Below are 22,240 nucleotides of genomic sequence, written 5' to 3'. Positions count from 1 at the left end.
GCAATTTTCTAACATTCTGACCTCAAACACAAAAAAAAATATTTTGAAAACAACGGCAGCACCTACAATATTTTAAAATACATTTTTAAAAAGCCAGAACCTCATTCTTATCTCTTAAATTTAAATCCACTAAATTTAATCAAGACTTTTTGAAAAAATGGTCCTCAAACTCAGAATTAAAAAAAAAAAATTTTTATTAGAAAAATTTAAAATGACTTTTTTCCAAACTTTTTCTAATAAAATATGAATTTATTTAAAAAAAATGTTTGGCCATAAATATTATCAGTTGAATTTCGAAGCAAAAATGGTAAAATATATCACACTTTTGAAAAAAAAAATGAAAAATTACTTCATTTCAATGGTTTTTTTTATTAAAACTGAATTTTTGCATTGAAATAATTAATTTTCTCAAAGACTGTGGTGAATAGGAACTTTAAATTTTTGCTATTTAACTTTCAACCGTAAGGGTATTAAATGAAGTATTAAATGAATAAAAAATAATTTTATGTTTAGATGTTGGACTTTAAAAAAAAAAAAAGTTACATTTTTTTTCAAAACTTTTATTAAAAAAAGTTCTTCGAAAATGAAATACTTTTTAATTTTTTGACATTTCCTTTTATAATTTGAAATCATAATAAATGCGGCCAAAAAAATTTGAAAATAAATGCATTTTTTCAATAATTTTTTTTTTTTTTCAAAAATCTGAGTTCAATTACCATTCTTTCAAAAGCTGTTCATTCAATTAACTTAATTTTAATTTTACATGTATGACTAAGCTTCTAGCTTTTAAAAAATGTATATTTGAATATTGTAGGTGTTGCCGTTGTGTTCAAATATTTTTTTTTGTATTTGAAGTCAATTAATAAGAAAATTGCATCTATCGCTTGAACGATGGAAGATTGTCCCTCACTCCCATATATTTTTTTTCCTTGAATTTCCTAGACAATCTTTTGGCATCAATAAATTTATGAAATTTAAGAAAAATTTTTGAAAAAAATTTGTTTTTGTTCACAAAAATCTTTAATTAAATTTAAAAAATCAAAACGGCAACACCGGCAATTTTTAATCTATAGACTGTAAAGTATTTTTAATTACCGACGTTTGAAAAAAAAGATCATCAAAATCTAAGCTGTTCGGCCGGGTTCCCTAATATTGCCAATTTTTGAGCTTTAGTTACTCCACTATTATAAATGATTTCGAATGCTTAAACAAATCAACTGAAAACACTGTGAAAAACGTCTTTACACAATGCATACAAAAAAATCTTTAAAAAAGTACGCATACGCCATAGGGACCACAATATTTGTTTTTAATACCTGATGAGAATAGGTAATTTTTTTTTTTTAATTCTTACTGTATGACTGTAAGACCTAAGGTCTTTTAAATGTATACTGCACGGCACTAGTTAGAAGGAATAGAAAAATAGGAAACAATTTGTGTTGGTACAGTGAATTGAGAATAAGATGATTATTTAATATTAAGAGCCAATTTTTCAATCTTCTAATAAACAGTCAGTTAACTGTTCGAGGAATAAAGTTATTAGGCTCATAAACAATCAGATAAAAACATTGAATTTTTCAATCAAGAATAATTTATTCTACAGAATAACAAAAAAAAAATTGTCAAATTCAAAAATATTTAAAATCAAACGTCATTTTTATTCATGATTGTTTTTGTTTTCTTGTGTTCCACTGTATTTTTTTCAAAATTCTTTCAAAACAGCTTTGACAACTGACACAATATTTTTGTTCAGATTATTCCTTAGAATAATTTTTATTCTTCTCTGAAAGAAGCAGATAGTTTTATTCTTAGGAATAAAGTATATCTGCTTGTTGAAAAATTGTTTTTTTCTCTATCCTTATTAATAAGTACTAACTGACTGTTTAACTGACTATTGAAAAATTGGCCCTAAGTAGAATATCAAGATTCTTGAGTAATTCAAAACTTGGAGTTCTACGATTTACCCTAGTTTTCGCTTAATAAATAAAGGTTCAATTTTGTTATTATGCGTTTGGCCCCGACAAAAAAGTCCGTATGCATTATTAAGTCAAAATCGAAGACATAAAGGTGAATGATTACTTAGTGTAATATCAGCGCAGATGTAACCCCTTATGTTGAAGATCATAAATTTTGTTTTGTCACTTATAATAAGCCGGTGAATATAAAACCATTTTTGCAGTATCTCTTGATCATAATTAACATCAATAAATAATTTTAAATTATTTTTCGAAGAATAAGTATCATCAGCAAAAGATGTAAAAGCTTTTAACGAAAAATTTTAAACGATTTAGCATTAGTAAAATGCTAAAGCCATTTCAGTAATTTACTAAGTCAAAAGCAGATTGATTTTTAGTAAATTACTAAAATGGCTTTAGCATTTTACTAAATCGTTTAAAATTTAACGCCATTGTTTTTAAAAGGTTGAACAAACAGAAAGTTTACAAATATTAAAAAAATGATAGGGCCCAACATTCTGTACGTCACACAGAGGAGTATTCGAATTCAAAATCCGGTCAAAAATATTTTTTTTAATGTTTTTCATATTGGAATTGGTCTAAAATATTATTTTATAACTTATAACGCATTAAAAAGTTACACTGAAAAAAATGTTTGGGTTGATTAAAAAAAAAAAAATAAAAAAAGTAATTTAATTCATATAACTAATTTTTACATGAAATTTTTAATATCTATTGTTAATATTTCAGGTTAAAAAAACAAAAATTTGAAAATAAGTAGTTTTTTTATGCAACAAAAGGCAATTTGACTACAAATACCTCAAGACTAAAAAAACCCATTAAAAAAAAAGGTGGAAACATGTGGAAATTTGTTTTATGTCCATGAGATGACAAAGATGAACAGTTAAATATAACACAAAAAAGGTTTGCCGTCATACCCGAGACTATAACAAAAAATTACATAAATTTTTACGTTTTTCTATGTACGCTTGTCATTTCAATTTTTAATATATTTTCAAATATATGGAAATTTCTGTATTAACATAAAGTACAAACCTTGACCTTGGACATGCATCAACAATTTTTTCACAATTATCACAAATCACAATAAAAAAAAAAACAGACTGCAGTGTTAATGATTAGAAAACAAAATTAGCTTTTGTGGCGTAAGCTTATAAAATCGACTAGATTTAGACAAAGATCTTGGTGATTAGGGGGTCAACAGTAATTATTTGAAACAGGTTTAAGTTAGCATGGGTATTGAAGAATGCGAAAAGCAAAAAATAACGGGTCGAATGCGATTTTTTTTTTACCTATGGCCGGATTTTGGGGTCGAATACTCCTCTGTGCGTCATAGAAAAACGACATGCTATACTATTATACTAATGTATCTTTATAATACTAGTGGCATTAGGGTGGGTCAAAAAAATCGAAATTCTTTTTTTTTTGATTTGGTACTCCGAAAAATCGATTGCTAGACACCTCTAGAATATACACACCAAATATGAGCTCTTTATATTAATGGGAAGGTCCTCCGCTGTGCAATTTTCCATTTTTACATCAAGCTTCTACTAAAAAAAATAATTTTTTTATTAATTGACTTTTTACCAAATATCTTTTCATATTCTTGTAGGAAATTGAACGCTCTACAAAAAAGGCCTTATACACTTTTTTCGTTGATCTAACCGTTTAATAGATATTTGAGGTCCAAAAATAAAGAAAATCTTTAAAAATTCGATTTTTGTTCTAAATTTTGTAACAAATTGAAAAATTATAATCATCAAACGCGCAAGACATATTCTTGTAGGAAATAGATTGTTTCACAAAAAAGGTCTTATTAACTTTTTTCATTAATCTAACCATTCTAAAGATATTCGACGTCAAATTAAAAAAGAAATATAAAAACATTTTTTACTTTTAAAAATTTTCTAATTCACTAAAAATTCATTATTTTCAAATTAACAAGATATATTCTTGTAGGGCCTTAAACATTCTACAAAAAATTCCTTGGAATCAAATTGATTGCTTTAACCGTTTAGAACAGGCATGTCAAACTTGCGGCCCGCGGGCCGCATGCGGCCCACAACGAATAACTTTGCGGCCCAGTCCACATTTTTATTAATTTTGAGTTTTAGATTATAATTCACAGCTTTCGACACACATGCACCTCCTTTTTTCCTAATCAACAAATAAATATGGGAAAAAACCAAAAAAAAAATAACAAATTTTATAAGCTCTCGTGGGTTAAATCAGGGTAAGTTATGTGATTTCTTAAAGTGAACTAGGAAGCGAATATATTGAGTTAACCTACCAACGATTCTGGGGCTTGGGAATTTTTTTAGTTTTTAATGATAAGTCTTTAAACCAGCATATCTTGCTATCTACCTACCTAGATGTAACAAAAAATTTATCTGAGTTAAACTCAAAACTGCGAGGAAAATTCATAATATAACGAATATGTGAACAAATGCAACATACAAATGCAAATGTGCATTCAAATGCAACCTAGCTCTTTTGGAACATCAGAAGATAAACGTATCAAAAATACTACGCAAAATATCTAAACTAAAAAATTGAATACGAAAAAGGCTTGCAGAATATTTCTTGAAAGACAAGTTCGCTTGATTTTTTTCGATTAGTTCCATAAACATAGATTTATGCCGAGTGATGTGAAAATGGAGGAAAGCGATTTCTAATTTGACTCCGAAGTAAGTTCCAAATTCGTTGAAATGCCCGATTTTAGAAGTATTTTTGTGCACTTGAAAACTGCCATATAAAATCGTTTGTAAATTTCACAGTAGGTACCTGTCGAAGCGAGCAATTATTTCAGTCATTAAGAGGAATGAGTTACTTATAAAATCCTGAATAACTAACTTTGGTCTGAGAAAAAAATGGTAAATAAAAAAAAAAAAAAATAGTTTCATCATTTTCGCTGTTTTTTTTACAAAATTGTTTTACATATAAAAATTGTAGCTTAACATGTTCTGCGGCCCACAAAAATTTTTATCTCGCTGTTTTGGCCCCGTATAACCATTGAGTTTGACATGCCTGGTTTAGAAGATATTCGTTTCCAAACCAATGCCCACTGATTTCAATAGTTTTCTTATGACCCGTATGTATTGCGATTTGGATACGAATCGGTTAAAGCAATCAATTTGATTCTAAGGAATTTTTTGTAGAACGTTTAAACTCCTACAAGAATACGTCTTGGTAAATTGAAAATAATGAATTTTCAGTGAACTGGAAGATTTTTAAAAATATAAAATGTTTTTATAATTTTTTTTAACTTTGACCTCGAATATCTTTAGAATGATTAGATTAATGAAAAAAGTTATCAAGACCTTTTTTGTGGAGCAATCAATTTCCAACAAGAATATGTCTTGCGCGTTTGTTTATTATAATTTTTCAATTTGTTACAAATTTAAGAACAAAAAACGAATTTTCAAAGATTCTTCGATTTTTGGACCTCAAATATCTATTTAACGGTTAGATAAACGAAAAAAGTGTATAAGGCCTTTTTTGTAGAGCGTTCAATTTCCTATAAGAATATGAAAAGAAATTTGGTAAAAAGTCAATTAATAAAAAAATTATTTTTTTTTTAGTAGAAGCTTGATGTAAAAATGGAAAATTGCAAAGCGGAGGACCTTCCCATTAATATAAAGAGCTCATATTTGGTGTGTATATTCTAGAGGTGTCTAAATTGAAAAGTACCAAATTGAAAAAAAAAAAAAATTTCGATTTTTTTGACCCACCCTAAGTGGCATGCTCTTTTACTATACTGACCCAATTAAATTGGTACACAAATATTTTTTGAAAGAATATCTACTGCAGTGTTGGTATATTTTTCTTCTTCTCCTTTAACATTGGCCGACAGATTTTGTATTTTCGTACAATTTGACAATGATTTTAGATACACTGTAGCGTGAAATATTAACCGCAGATCCGAAATTTTGATATGATTAACTTTCACTTAAAATACGGTTTTAAAGCAGAGAGAAAGTGTATTATGAGACTATGAAAATGGTTTTTATCAGCCTAAAGCCTATCTGCAAAATTGATCGTAACTCAAAAATGTAGTTAAGTTAATCTAAGTTTACACGGTGAATAGTTACCTCTATGAAAACAAAGGCTTTTAACAAGAACCTGGATATAAGCTACGCGAAACCGATACCGATACTACTTTTACACGAAAATGTAATTCTTATTTGAGAGGTATCAAAATTATAAAGTACGTATACACCACAGTGTACGTAATTTTTTTATTTTTGTTATTACTCCTTACGACACTATGTAATGTATCATATTTTTCATCTTATATGTATAATTATCTCCTGTTGATGTTGTTTCATTGTATTTGTGTCTGTAAGAAACATTAAAGACACAATGCAATGAATGAATGTTTCTTAAGTTTCTATTTTGTTTGCCTCTATCGTCTTTTAGTAGCGATTTTTGCAATGCTGAACACGAACCTGAAGTTGTCCAATAAAATTTCTCACGTTATTATCAGATATTACCGAAAAAGTTACAAAAAGTTTGGTGTTGCTTTTTTGTTATTGGCATAATAATTGAAAGTTTAACTTTTTTCCAAAAGAAAAGGGCGGCGTACCTTGACTAAAAGAATACTAATTTTCAACACTTTATGCTTTACATTGTTTGGATATGAATTATGTCTAGAAGCAGTGAGCAGATTGGGTGAGAGATAATTAATTTTAAAATTACAAGGACGTTAATTTATAGCGATAGGAAGCATGTTATTGTAACTCTGCCGGTTTGTATCGGCCCTGTTTCTGAAAAAAAAAAGTTAAATAACGGTGGAGTTTTCTAAAAAAAAAACCTATTCAATTAAAAACAATTTTTGAGACATAAAAAGTTCACTAAAACTATTCCCTGAAAAAAAATCTCTGAAAAAAGTATTTTGTCTATTTTAAAAAAGTGTTGATTTCTATGAGTAATACATTGCTTTTCGACTCGAAGCCATAATTCGTAAAAAAGATATTAAAATAAACATTTTGAAGAAGTTTCAAAGACAAACTTATTAAAAATAAAGTCAGCTACATCTTTCTGAACTACTAATAATGAGTCAAGCGACTGGAGAAAAGTTCAGAAGTTTTCAAAACATACACTTTCAAAAACATAGACCATTAACAATAAAAAATTTATTTATTTACACACATTAAACATTGTAAAAAAAAAACCTTATTAAATAATTTTAATATCAAAACCCTATACAAAAATAATTCAATCTCACTCTCTTTAAACAAAAAAAAGTTAAGAAATTCTAGAAAAGACCTCATTTATCTTTTCTCAATTTATCACTCGACACCTCAATTGCTTGCAACCATAATTTCAACTCTTCTGGCATCGCTGGGGCAGTCTTTCCCTCTGGGAACTTCTTCATTACATCAATGACATTACAATTTGTTATGCACTGCTTCGACAATGCCACAGCTCTCACGAAACCATCAGCAATAGTAATAAATTGTTGTTCCAAATAGATGGCCTTGTCATCCCACCAAATGAGCTTCGTATCGATTTTGTATGGATGGAAGATTGGAATTGTTCGCCTGTAACGAACACTTGAAGCGCCTTGCACAGCTCCGCCACCAAGTTTCTTAACCTCTTCATATAACCCGGTTAGACCGTAGTAATGGAAGCGGGCAAAATCAAGTTCACGCAGATATCTGGCATTGTTCATGTGGCGAATGAAGATGTCTACATCTTGAGATGTGCAAATGCCTGGTGTAAAGATACAAAACAAAATAATATCAATCAACAAATTATTACGTAATTAATGGAAAGTTTTTTAGTTTAAACAAGATTTACATATCATTACCATAAATTGTGGTCTTGTCTGTGATTTTTCGCTTCTTTTGGAATAAACGACCAGCTACAACAGTGAAGACGACTCGGATAAAATAGTTTACATCCCAAATAATGTAGAGTATCAATAAAAACACAATCAACGACATTTCGTCTGTAATATCTAGAATTAAAATAACCAATTGAATGTAAAATTTTGATTGTTATGCACTTTTTAGGTAAACGTTAAGTTACTTAAAATTCAAGCTTAACTTATAGGCTTTACTCGCAGTCATGACCTTTACCTAAATAATTATAGGGAAATTATACATTCTGTCTTTTAAAAAAATCGAACTTCAAAAACGTTCAAATTAGGTTCAACACAAAAATGCATTTATTGTGATTAAATTTCTCTTTTACAGACTGAGCAAAAAACTCTAGTTTAATAATAAGTTGCAAAGATAAACAAGTATATAGGTACTTTAATATAACCATGGTTAAGGTTATGTTTGAACCTACCTAATTTAATAACAAAATCACTATCAAGTTGTAAGGTAAATATACAGATGTTGTACCCAAGAGAGCAGACTACCACGCTTATTTGTTTGTTAACCGACACTAATTTAATGACAACAAAAAATGTAAACTTGGGTGAAATTCGATGTGAAAAAAGCTTTAAGTTGAAATACTTTCTAAAAAGCAACAATGACGAACAGGTGAGAAACTGACATAACAGAAGAACAAAATTGATATCAAGCTAAAAAGCTTTTATTATGTTGATTTGACGAAGACTCGGATATACACTTCACATTTTACCTTTAACTAATATTACTTTTAACTCTTAATGATAAAAAAGAGGAGTTCTATGAATATTAGTTATTCTGAATGTTTGAAATAAAAAGAAAACAGAATTAGATAAAAAAAAAACTCTTATATTCGTGTAGTGCTGCTTGAAATAAAATTTTATATTAAAGTCTGTTTCGGATTTTTAAGCCGCAAGATTTTAAAACCCTACCCGCAAAAAATAGGTTAGTTAGTTTACTTCAAACTTTGTTTGTGGAATTATTTTAACGACACTCCATAGGATTTTTGGAATTATTTTTGTATAACTACCAGATCCGTACGTTGAGTTGTCAGGGCTCCGGGACAAGACTACATTTTTGGGGCCCCTTTGATATAGAAAATGAGAACAAATAAAAAAGGACGCCCACTTATTTTTTTTGGGGCCCCTGATGTACCTATCATTTGTTGGGCGCTAAAATTATGTATGTAATATTTTTTGGGGCCCCAAGATAATATTTAATTTTTCTTTCAAAAAAGCAATTTTTTTTTTGGCACCCCTAAGGTAATACTTTTTTTTTTAGATGAAATATTATGTGACCGGCTACCAATCCACTGAAAAATATAATTTGTCTCTCTTGTGTCCGAAGTGATTCATGTCAAGTATCTTATCTTTTTGCTTCGATACTTTTATAACCAGTTGCCTTCTCTATATTGCACAGTGGGTTCCGCCATAAGTCAAAAATAAAAAAAATAAATGTCAGTTTTTTTAAAATCCAATGATTAAACAACGTTCTACAATCTCCCATCGAACCAAAACCAAAAAAAGTTTGACGGTTACCCCTTTTTTCATTTTTTAATAGCCATTCAAAGTCGGTATATAAAAGAAGGTACATTTTTCTTTTCGCTGCAGTTATAAGGTGTGAACTTGCGATAGTGATAGTGGGTGTTAAAAATGTGAACAGTATTAAATTGTTATGGATATTAAACGAGAAGGTTAATACTTCCTAAAAACATAAATTATATTGTTAAATAACATTAAGGCTAATTGTAATGGGGCTCGTTAGCGAAGCAATTTTAATCATTTTTATTAAGCTTAATTTTCATTAAATTGGTTTGCTTTCGACTGCCCTCTACAGTTTTAGTTCTCAAATGAAGAATACTGCCCTACCTTTCGAAATAATAGCGCCGTTTTTTTCCCTTTTTGGCATTATTATTTTTATAAAAGATTGAACTAGAGGGTAAGGATAATGTGCTCGACTGACAGTCAGGTTCCATTTCCGGCATTAACCATTAAAAAAAAAAAATTATTAAACAAATTTTTTTTTTACCTTTCTTTATTTTTCTTCAAAATAACAAAAAACTGACTTGATGCATTTTTTTGCAATAATAAATCATATAAAATGATAATACAGGCGTTTCATTAAAAAAAAAATGGTCATTATATTTTTGACCGCACTTTGTATGGGAGGGTACCCACTGTGCATTGTCTCCTTACGGGGCCCTGGCGCGTTGGGGGCCCCGGGGCACCGCCCTACTTGCCCCAATGGTGTGTACGCCCCTGATAACTACAATAATTAACGTTAGCTACATACGAAGAATCAAAAAACTTATTTTTCTCAAAACGGATCTTAAGATTATGATGAAAATATTCAAATTTAGTTTTTTAAAAAGGAATTATCTTTAGTTTTTTATATTGAAATTTCTCGTAAACTATACCATCTGGAACACTATATCAACACTTACATAAAAGATATATTTTTTAAAACAGATTTTTTGGATTAAAAAAAAAAAAAATCGATGTATTCTCCTATACCTGATACATTTTTTTGAAAACAGGTGATTGCACATTTTTTGATATTTTGTGTTAAGATATTAACATTATTTTGTTTGCAAATGGCACACTAAGATTTTTTTCCGAAAGTAATAAAATAATAAGATTGAAAGTTAAAATAACAAGATGAAAAAATAGAATTTTCTTTTCCAATGTTATTATTTTTCAACGTCTTTGGCCATGTTAAGGTGTTATAAAGTGTTTACGTTATATACATGATTTTTACAAAATTGTATTTGTGTTACATTATAATGTTTTAAGTTTACCTACATGAAGAAACTGTTGATCAGCTTGTCTTATTAACATTAGACTCTTTATTCACGTACCTTGGCCCCTGTTAACTTTAAACCTATAACTATTAAAATTAACATTGTTCAATGTGAAAGCAACAGTGACATCTGGTCTTTTTTACAATATTGATCGTGTTAAATTTTAACGAAAACTTCGATAACACGATGATCTTGTCATAGTAACCGTGTTATATTAACACTATATTAGGTTAAAAATTTAATTTCTTCAATTGTATCTAGCTACACGTTACTGTTAAATTATCAGTACTTACCAGTAATTAACGTGGTATACCCGTATACCTGTAAGATGTACATGACTTTTAGGAAATCGAGCTTCATGTTAAAGAAACTTGATCGTCAGCTCGTTTTATAATAAATAGGAGAACTTTTTTTATTCATTGAAAACGAGGCATTATCCTTACCAGACGCTTGCGAAAACTGAAAAAAAAATTTGGGTTTTAAGGTCGAACAAAATTCAAAAATTTATTTTAATGCTTGAGAAAATTATAAGAAATCTTCCTATAGTTCCTTTTTGTTGAAATTGGTTTAAAAAATAATGTCTTGTCTGAAAATATATATTTTTAGTCCATCTTTCATATATTTCTGCCTTTTGGCCATATCCTGAAAAAGAAAAGAAGACGTTTAAAATAGTACATTACATGAAATACAACTAACTATTTTTTTATGCAAGTTTAAAATATGCAACTTTATGTCCATTCCTGATTTCACTTAAAATATTAAACTATTTTTTTCATAAATTTATCTAGGTAAGTAGATATAATGAGGGTCAAAGCTCTTTTTGATCAACGGCGTATACAAGGGGGGGGGGGGGGTCACGGGGTCATGACCCCCCCCAAGAACTCAGAACTTAAAAAAGAATTTGTTATGTGATACTGAAATCTCTTGAGTAAGATTATTTTCAAAATGTTGAAGTTTTAGAACATGAACGAAAATTAAAAATAAAAAAAATTTTTGGTATTCAAACAAACTATTTTAGCATATTTTGGTCATATTTTTAGCGAACGCTATGCTGGATTAGGATTATTTTGATTCGTTCGATAATATTAGTTGAGCTGTAGAGTTTTGTATGGAAACAAAATCCGGCTAAGTATTATATTCAAAGCTTTTTAAAAGAAATTGAATCTAGTAGGTACACAAAAATAATATCTTAAGGGCAAGACACTGCTTACCAGCAAATAAAAGAAGCAGCCATACCTTCTATTTTTTTATATGATGAAGTGAATAAAATATGTTTTAAATAGGGAAGCTTTCTGTGGCCTTGCTGTGTGGAGGTCAATTCTGTTGATAAAATTCGTCATCGGCAAAATGTTAAAGAAGGATATCATTTCTCAAATCTTTTTAGTTTTTTGCAATGTTCCAGTTCAATACATCATTTGTCTGATAAAATTTGGTGAATTTTGTTTGCTTACAGAATATAACAGTATTTTGTACATACTAAATTTGCTAGATCTGTTGCATTTTTTGAAACAACTATCGATTTGTTAATCATCAATGGCCAGCCAATTATAGAAGCAATGTAAGCAACCTTAAAGGCAATTTAAATACATATTATTATTGAATATCACTTAGGGCTAATTTTTTGAATAGTTAGATAAACCTAAGTTAGAGCTTATTCCTAGGAATAAAAATTTTTTTTTATAGTGACATTTATTCTTCTGATAGTCTATCTGACGATTGAAAAAGCAGGGCTTAATCTAATAAATACAACTGAATGTTTTTTATATTGTAAACCGCTGATTAATACCTGAAAACGGACGAATTCCAAAATATCGCCAAAATTATTTTTTTTGTCTTTACTATTTTAATAGAGGTATTTTAAATTCCCATACAATTTTAAAACAAAATAAAAAAAAAAAATATATTTTCAATGCAATTTTTTTTACAAAACTTTGCGATTCGTTTGCCTGAGGTTAGTAAGACTTTTAATTCAAAAGATAAAACTGTTATTAAGTAAAAACGATTTTTATTTTAACTTTCTGGGCTAGCGGAAAACAATGAACAGTTGTTTTAAGGCAAATTATTCAATCGAAGTACTCGTACAGTACATTTTATTTTTAGGAGAGGATAGCCTCAATTGGTCAAAATTAAAGCCTAGTACGCTGCTGATAAGAAACGAAAAATCCCATACAAAAATGAAACAACGAAATGGTAAACCAAAAATTTCGTTCAACTTTTCGTTCTGTAGTACGCTGTTCGGCACAACGAAATTGAAAGTCTAAACTTCTTTTTCGCACACAAACAATTGCCGGGGACATTCATTGTGTGTGGAAAAATGACATTTTGAGTTTTTTTGTTGTTCATTTTGTCATTGCATGTCTTTCTGCGATGCGTGTTTGCTTTTTTTTCATTTATGTTTTGCAATTTTTGAGTATTTTTCGGTCCAGATTTCGCAAGCATTTCGTTGTCCTCGTGGAGACCGACGAAAAATTTCGTTTCACATCAGCAGCGTTCTAGGCTTTAAGACTTAACGCTAAACTTAAACGAATCTCATACCGTTTTTGTTTGGTTATTTTTAGAACTACATTCGGAACTTTTCGATTCGAAAAGCAAGACGCACAAATGTTAATGTTTAATAATTCAAAAAGCCCATTTTCAGGTTCATGCCTGCTATCAAAACTTAAAAAAAAAAAAAAAAATTGGCATGACCCCCCCCAAGAAGCAAACCTGTATACGCCCCTGTTTTTGATATATATGTAGTTCATTTATTAAATTTAGTTAAGGATGAGAAAGGTAAAAATACCCTTACTAAAGGGTTGACATTTCCTGATAATTACCACGCCTCCTTGTTGTTCCCTTTCTAAAATAAATTGATTGAGACAGCGTACAAAATCTTAAACAAATAATATATCGATTGAAATCCAGGAATAGGTACCTACTGTTTAATTTAAATTCCTTCTTAAGCCCTCTCACAGCTATGATATTGCCATTATTTTCATTTACATATCGATAAACGGAAATACCACCAAATTTATGTTCAAATAATATTTTTTGTTAGAAAAGAAAATGAATACTTAAGAAGATTAACCCAGGAAACAAAAGCAAAACTTAATCCGGAAGAGTTCACAATCAAAATTCCTCCTATAAAAGGACTTGTATACATTGAAAGGACAGATTTTTGTGTTTTTTCGTGATGGAAATTTTGTCATTTTGTTCGTTTTATCCTTTACCCGCCTAGGCGTAAGGATTTTCTTAGTGAAACTACTACACACAAATTTGATTCATTCGACCGAACTATTACTATAATAATTTCTCACTTTTTAATTCTTCCTAATTTTTTGTTTGTGGTGCAAAAGTCCATCGACTTGTATAAGCAATTCCATAACAATGAACTACTTTCAAGGAAACCCTATCACTTGTGGAAACTTGTATTGTTCATCGTCAAATGTTAAAACAGGATGCGCAATGGCTAACTTCCTCTTCAGACTGTTTTGTCACTTTGCACATGAATGCGATACTAGAGACTGCATTGTTTAGTGCAGTTTGCTTGCATAGCCGTGCTATTAATTTTCAGCTATTCAGGAAAAGAGGAATAAAGTTCATTATTCAGTCTGTTATTAAATTTTGATACAACTTTTTAATGGATGTGATTAATGTTTTGATTATTTCAAACCAAACAACTAGCGATAGGTAAAAAAAAAAGTTGTATTCAATACGAAATATGTGATTTAATAGCAACTTTAGTATGCAGAACAAAGGTTACACTGATGTACAGAGATTAGATGTTGCGAATTAGAACTTAAGAACACTGAAATCGGTGTCCCACAAGGAAGTGTCGTAGGGCCTGCTATTTGTAACTTAAATACAAGGGATATTCCAATAGACAATGCAGCCATCGTAAATACATTTTAAGACAAAATGAATACTTTCTTCTACGAAAAATTTTGGTAAGATTTTAGATTTTATTATTAAGTTAGAGTCATCATGAGAATTCTATGCTTCTGGTGTTATCTCAGGACTTGAATATTAAAACAAAAAAAATATTGCTTCAATAATATTTATTTTATTAAAAGATCAATCTTACACAAGTAAGGGTATATTAATATCATAAGTATGTAAGGTCCAATTCTGAGTCATCATAAATTTATTCTTGGGAAGGTTCTGGTTGTTGTTCTCCTTGTTCTCCTTGTCCTGGTTGTTGACCTTGACCTGGTTGTTGGCCTTCACCTGGCTGTTGTCCTTGTCCGGGTTGTTGACCTTGACCGGGTTGCTGATCCTGTCCTGGTTGTTGACCACCTTGTCCTGGCTGTTGTCCTTGACCTGGTTTAGGGCCATGACCATGATGGGGTCCTTGATGTTGTCCTGGATGTTGTCCTGGATGTTGTCCATGGTGTTGGTGTGGTGGTTGATGAGGAGGTTGTGCTGCGACTACAGCAATAGCTGCGAATAATGCGAGAACTACGAGAAACTTCATGTTGGTAAATTATTGTCAAAAGAAACTTTAACTATACTTGAACTAAGAAAATGCTCTCCAATTTATAGTAAATTTACTTGCACCGAAATGATCATTCATATACTTAAAAATTGTGTTTACAGCTGTGTTTATAAGTTGTCATTATTTGCAATCGAATGACGTCTGACTAATCTATAAACCAGAAAACTGTTTAAACTATTATGCAAAACCTGTTGTTTTAAGAAATGTTCTTGATTGTTAAGGTATAGGTACGTTGTTATACTTCTCTCCTTTAACTTATTTAACTCGTTAAAGCCGTTGATAAGTAGAAAAAAAGAGAACTTTAATTAAAGCGATATTAATACAATAACAGTGTTCCATCGTCACGGGTGGGACACGTGTACCAATAAACTGTAGAATTTAATAAACGACTAGCTCAAATTTTGAGAAGATTTTCTCTATACCCAAAAATAATAAGAAATCTGTTATGGAAAAACCTTCTTAGTCGTTGATTTTAATAAGATTTCCTTATAAAAAAGTTGAATAAGGCAATCTGTTAGTTTTTAGATCGTCATATTTTTCTCTGCGTATTACTTTTGGTAGTATTGCAAGTTTTAAAAAACGTTGTTAATTAAAAAGAAATTTTCTTAAAAACAACAAGTTTTGCATAACAGTTTAAACAGTTTGCTAGTTTATACATTCGTAAGAAGCGTCATCTGATTGCAAATATTAAAAAATTATAAACACAGCTGTGAACACTTTTTTTTTAGTATATCAATGGTCATTTGTGTTCAAGTAAAATTACTATAAATTGGAGAGCATTTTCTTAGTTTAAGTATAGTTAAAGTTTCTTTTGACCATAATTAACCAACATGAAGTTTCTCGTAGTTCTTGCATTATTCGCAGCTGTTGCCGTAGTCGCAGCACATCCTCCCCATCATGGTCCACCACAACACCAAGGACAACATCAAGGACAACATCAAGGACCCCATCATGGTCATGGCCCTAAACCAGGTCAAGGACAACAACCCGGCCAAGGACAACAGCCAGGACAAGGTGGTCAGCAACCCGGACAAGGACAACAACCCGGACAAGGTCAACAACCCGGAGAAGGACAACAGCCAGGACAAGGTCAACAACCAGGTGAAGGCCAACAACCAGGACAAGGAGAACAACAACCCGAACCATCACAAGAATAAATTGATAATATCAAATTGAGTTTAATCTTGCATAAAAATAATACCCTATAACCTATGTATGATTGACCTTTTTATATAATAAATGTAGTTGAAGCAAAAAAGCATTGTTTTGTTTGGTGTAAATATTTTTGTATTTCTGTTAACATAGGTACATATTATAACCCAGTAAACCTAAAGGAAGTTTTTTTTCGGAGTTAAATCTGAAAATATTTTGAGTAAAAATATACATATGCTTATGCATTACAATTTGATCTTATGAAGTATAAAGGTATCATATTTTCATTCATAGGTCCTTAATATTATTTTACTTATCGAGGAATCGCATAATTTTCAGGGATTTACCTATAATTTTGATCGGTGAATTTACCAAAACGAAGAACAAAACGAATTTTTTTCAGAGCGATTATCATTAAACAAGGGACGTTCATAATTCACCGGGGTACCATTGATTTTACCGCAGAGATGTGTGATTTTCCCATTCGAATCATAATTTTCTCTTAAAACCCCGTAATTTTATCGAAGAAATTCTCGATTTTACCGAATTTTAGCGGAGTGATCCGTACTTTAAGCGAGTTTGTGGTTTCTAAATTAAGGGATGGATTTGGATTTGAGGTTGGGTGCTCACCAAAGAAAGCTGACTCCGTATTAGCGTAAAAGTTAACTGCTTAGCCTTAACTACATTGACTCAAAAAGTGAAAAAGTACAAAAGTGAACAATGTGAAACGCATTTTTTATAGTTTTTTTCGGGCTGAAAAATTAAAACAAATGAGCTTTTTAGGTCCAAAAAAATAATTTGTGTACTCTTTTTTTTACAAATTAACAGCGCCAGCGGAAAAATAATTTTTAATCTTGTACTTTTGCAAAAATTGGCCACTGTAGTGTAAAATGTTACACTCATGAAACTTGGCAAAAGTTTGCTTTTCGGATAAGAACCAAGGTCAAAAAAAGTCTATACAAAAAAGTTGGGTATAAGGGGTTTTTTTCGCGGACCAGAGGGAGGGGGTGAAGGTCAAAACTATACTGAAAAAAAATTGTTTGTCGAATATCATCACATGACACTTGTTTTCAAAGTATTTTTTGATGCTGAATCTAATGACAAAAAAAAATAAAGTCAATACGATTGCTCTAAGAAAAGTTATTGTCGATTAAAAACAAGGGTGCTTGTTTTTTTACTTCAACAGGTACATATAAAATACAACAGAAACCTATGTGAAAAACATGCTACACTGAAAAAATTCGGGATGAACGTTTTAGATAAAGCAGGGATAAAGTTTTTAAAAATATTTTTGGTGAAAGGGTGTTTTTTTGATGGGTTAAGTTGTGTGTGAGAAAGGTATCATAACAGCTAACTTAAATTTTATTAATTTTTAAAATTTGGTGAAAAAGTTTTGTTTGGTATAAGAATTAAGAATCCATAAACTGTACAAAATTATCTTGAGTGAAAGGGTGTTTTTTTTTTAAAGATATGATGAAATTCGGAATTAGTACCACAAAAACTGTGAAAAAATTGTTACACCAATGAAAATTGGTACAAAAGTTTGATTTATAATAGAAACCAAGAATCTAAGTAGTCTATAAAAATATTTTAGGTGAAAGGGTGTTTTTTTTTGGAAATCCGCGATAAGTCCGATAAAATCAATGGTATAAAAGTTACCCATACGAAATTTATTAAAAATATTGTCTTTCTAATGATAATTACGAATAAAGTAAAACTATAATTTTTTTTCATGTGAAAGATTGTTTTTTTTAGGTGAAGAGAAAATATGGGTACCTATATTTGGAAAAGTGTGCAATACTAGAGTAATGCTAGCGGTACTCCATTGAAATTCAGGAATTATGTTACTTTTAAGATAAGAAACAAGAATCTACAGTGTCTATAAAAATATCATGGTTAAAAGGTGTTTTTTTGTGTGAAAACAAAAATGATAGGTCACCCTAATGAAATTTGGTAAAAACATTGAATTTAGGATAGAAAGCAAGAATAAAGAGTTTTCATAAAAAAAATTTAGGTCAAAGGGTGTTTTTTTTTCGAAGAGACAGTAACATCTGTAATTAGTCCCATTATTTCTTGATTGTATGCCCTATTTTACCTGTACTATATGTATACAATACATATGTGTCAAAATTTGAAAGCGACGTGACTGCGATCTGTAACGTTCTCTTATCGAGGCTATACAATGAATGTACCTACATTGTGCGTTCATATCCGGACACTAAGCAACTCTGAGCCGAAAATTCTTTGAACTTATCCATTGGAGTGCATGAGACATGAGTGTACCGCTATCTTTCAAATAAAGTGAAGTTTTTTATGCTTCAATACAAATTCTTCGAACTAGGTTTTATTTTAAACTCAACAAATAGCTATTCACTAAGACTCTTTTACTAAGTAATAATGGCTCATATTTATTTATAAAATGCAGGTGTTCAGTGGTCTCAATGGATTGCAATCGAGAAAAAATCCCTCTATGTTCTACAGTATTCTTCAGAAGGAACAATTTACTGTCATGATTGATTGCCAGTGGATATTAACTCAATTGCATTTTGTACGCATAACTTACTCTTCGGAAATAAAGAAACTTACCTACTGCATGGAGTAGACATTCCGCTGTTTTATTTTGATTTATTCAACTGGCCTTTCTCAATGGATTTCTGTCATTCACATGTCTTCGTTCTACTGGATAAAAACATTCATAGACATGTGCCAATAACATGGAAATAAATAATAAATTTGCCTTGAAGTAAGGCTTTTCTAACAAAAACATTTCGCTACTGTTGACAAAGATCAGGATCAAGTTAAAATTGGATTGAAAATTCTTTGCCGCCGGGTTCAAATGGGGTTAAGTCATAAATGATAGTTTTCCAGAATATGCGATTGAAGTTGAGCTAATGTATGAAAATCGATGAATTTTTGAGCATTGACCCTCTTATTTTTAAAGGAAAGAGTTGTTCTAAATTTATGATTTTGATACCAAATAAAAGTGGAAAAAGAGCTTATTCTCATTTCATCAAAACTCGAAGAGTGCGATTTTGTGACTTAACTCCTTTGTACCAGGCAGCAAAGAATTATTAATTAGGTTTTGAAAAATTTGAAAGAAACATAAATACATTTTGCAAACACCAGTAAAAGCGTTTTTTGATATTTGCTCCAGAAATAAACAAGTATCAGAAAAACCCACAAAAGTATCAGACTTACTTTCCTTCAATCTGTGTTAATATTAAATTTTATTTGGAAATAGTCTATCAATTTCAGGACAATAAGTTTCATTCTTTAGAATGCTAAAAACTTAAAGAACGTAGTAGAAAAAGCTGATCTCGTAAACAACAACTTTTGTATCATTGTTTGAACAGTTTATTACTACGTACGTTTAATAACATGGTCATCTCAAATATTGACAACATTATTTACCAACCGAATAGACACAGCTGGAAGAACAATTTAAAAAAAAATCATTGCTAGTCGTTTCTGTCTGAGTAAAATTAGTATAAAATAGAAATCATTTTCCAACATTAAGTATAGTTAAAATTTTTTTTTGACAATTTATTAACCAACATGAAGTTTCTAGTACCTAGTTCTTGCTTCGTTCGCAGTTGTTTCTGTATTCAGAATATCGGAAAAGCGTTCTTAACATAAAAGACGCGAAATTAAATTGCCTACGTTTTTTCTAAACTTTTATGTAGGATAAATAGAAATCGAGATATTCAAAAAAACTAAAATCCAAGATAGCGGCCGAAACTTGAATTTCGCGAGTGCGAAAAATCAGGGTAATGATCTTCAGCCAATGCTCTATCGAATGAGCAAAAAAAAATTGGGAGTGGTACAAACTGCTGGGTGAAATTATAAATGCACTGACCTATTATACGTTCTTTAAGTTCTTAGCATTCTAAAGAATGAAACTAATTGCCCTGAAATAAATATAAATATGAGCCATTCATACTTTTGAAAAAGACTAAGTCTCTTGTAATATATAGTATTGAGTTCATTCATATTGTTGGGAACATTCGTTTTAAACCAGAGACTATAGAAATAACAGTCAACCTTTATTTTGAATTGGTTTCTCTCTGAGAGTTAGCACATTACTTTAGGTAAATAGGTAAATACTCCAGTCAAAGCGTCGGAAAAAAGGGCCTTACCTTGCGCACAGAGGCACTGTCAGTTTTTATTTCATGGATCGATAGGGGTATATTTGGAAGGCTTAAACCCAATTTCTCACCACCTGATCATTCTTTTTAGTGGAGTTATTTACAAAAATGTATTTTTTGGGATATTTTACTTCTAAGCTAATATCTTTACTTTTGCTCCAGTATGTCGTAGACCAAAAAATAAGCATACATTCTCTTCCTTATAATATTTTCTATAGTTGTATGTAATTTCATTGTATTAAAGTAAGTTAATACAAAATGGCAGCCAGTTAAAGTCAAATTCTAGTTGTTAAAAAACACATTTTCGTTTTTATTTCGAAAAAAGTTATGGTTAACATTTTTCTAACCTTTTTTGGTGTCCTCTTAATTTCCTGCATTTTACAGAAAAAATCAACTCCTTATCTCTTTATCAATTGATAAATGAACGCACGAAAAATCGGTGCGAAACCACCCAAAAATATCGTTTTTTGGTAATAACTCGGCTTCAGAATGTCGTACGAAAAAAAAATAAAGTTCGTTATAGGATTTTCTATCGATTTGGCGCACATAATTTTTGTGTAAACAAATAAAAAATTAATAATATTAAGTCGAAATCGTTATTTTGTTTATCAAACTATTATTTTTCAAACGGTGCTAGTATTGGCTAACAAAATAAAATAATGTTGTAGTCCTTTAAATTATCTACAACTTAAAAAAAAATTAGCTCTCTACGACCCACACGAGCCGAGCCAATTTGATTTCAGGTTTTATTTTATTAAAAAAAAAACAAACAATTTTATTTTTTTTTCCAAATTTTTATATAAAAAGTCTTACAAATTTAAGCAACTTTAACTCTAAGGGCAAGTTCGTGCGACCGTGCATTTTATTTAAATTGTCTTAACTCAACATTTTGATATCGAAAATTCAATGAGTTTTTTTTTCATAATAGTCTATTCTTCACGACCTTCCAAAGGTATTATACCTAATTGTTTGCAATTATTTACTTTTTATATAAAAATACTTAGGCTTTCTGCTTCAATCACATATTTATTATTAAAAGAACATACAAAGGTTAGAATATATCAACAAAATTGTTGGTTCAAACTCAAGAAGTGATTATTATTTTATTCTTGGGATGGTTCGGCTTCAGGTTGTTGTTCTCCTTGTCCTGGTTGTTGACCTTCACCTGGCTGTTGACCACCTTGTCCGGGTTGTTGACCTTCACCTGGCTGTTGTCCTTGACCTGGTTGTTGACCTTGTCCTGGCTGCTGACCACCCTGTCCTGGCTGTTGTCCTTGTCCTGGATGTTGTCCTTGACCTGGCTTAGGACCATGACCATGGTGTGGTCCTTGATGTTGTCCATGGTGTTGTTGTGGACCATGTGCTGCTGCAATAGCAACAACTGCGAAGAAAGCAAGAACTACGAGGAATTTCATGTTGGTTTATAAGTTGTCAAAGAATCTTTAACTATACTGAAACTTGGAAAATGTTCTCTATTTATACTAATTCCACCCAGACTGAAATGAACAGTAATAATTGTTAAAATTTTCCTAACAGCTGTGTTTATGTGATGAGCAAATGATGTGTCAATATTTGAGAGTTATGAAACTCACTGATGCAAGATTTACTGAGATGAAACAAGCAACAAACTGTTTAAACAATTATGCAAACGTTATTGTTAATAGGAAACAATAGTTATAAAAGATGACAACTGATTGTTTTCAGGCCTTGAAAGAATCTATTAAACAAAGGTTTGGAATTAGATGGGTCAAAATCATGGACCGAATTCTTAAAAAATCAACTGATAAAAATATCATGCTCAAATGTTCGCTTTAGCCATAATTTGTCGATTC

At 30.4% G+C, this 22,240-nt stretch overlaps 3 protein-coding genes across 3 annotated transcripts; all 3 read right to left on the bottom strand.

The window, feature by feature from the left end:
* Window positions 1–7,096: 7,096 nt before the first annotated feature.
* LOC129910208 (protein THEM6) lies at window positions 7,097–7,951 on the bottom strand. Its single transcript, XM_055987486.1, has 2 exons — window positions 7,789–7,951; window positions 7,097–7,691 (listed from the first exon to the last, which is right to left on the bottom strand). The coding sequence occupies exons 1-2, from the start codon at window positions 7,922–7,924 to the stop codon at window positions 7,246–7,248; spliced, it is 582 nt and encodes a 193-aa protein (XP_055843461.1). The 5' UTR covers window positions 7,925–7,951; the 3' UTR covers window positions 7,097–7,245.
* A 6,809-nt stretch (window positions 7,952–14,760) lies between these two features.
* On the bottom strand, window positions 14,761–15,090 carry LOC129909707 (uncharacterized). Its single transcript, XM_055986781.1, has one exon. The coding sequence runs from the start codon at window positions 15,088–15,090 to the stop codon at window positions 14,761–14,763; it is 330 nt and encodes a 109-aa protein (XP_055842756.1).
* Window positions 15,091–21,511: 6,421 nt separating this feature from the next.
* Window positions 21,512–21,823, bottom strand: LOC129909706 (uncharacterized). Its single transcript, XM_055986780.1, has one exon. The coding sequence runs from the start codon at window positions 21,821–21,823 to the stop codon at window positions 21,512–21,514; it is 312 nt and encodes a 103-aa protein (XP_055842755.1).
* Between the last annotated feature and the right edge of the window lie 417 nt (window positions 21,824–22,240).

Source organism: Episyrphus balteatus, chromosome 2 (genome assembly GCF_945859705.1).
Source record: "Episyrphus balteatus chromosome 2, idEpiBalt1.1, whole genome shotgun sequence".
NCBI lineage: Eukaryota > Metazoa > Arthropoda > Insecta > Diptera > Syrphidae > Episyrphus > Episyrphus balteatus.
The sequence above is the reverse complement of the archived record's forward strand: the minus strand, read 5'-3'. Positions and strand labels throughout refer to the sequence as shown.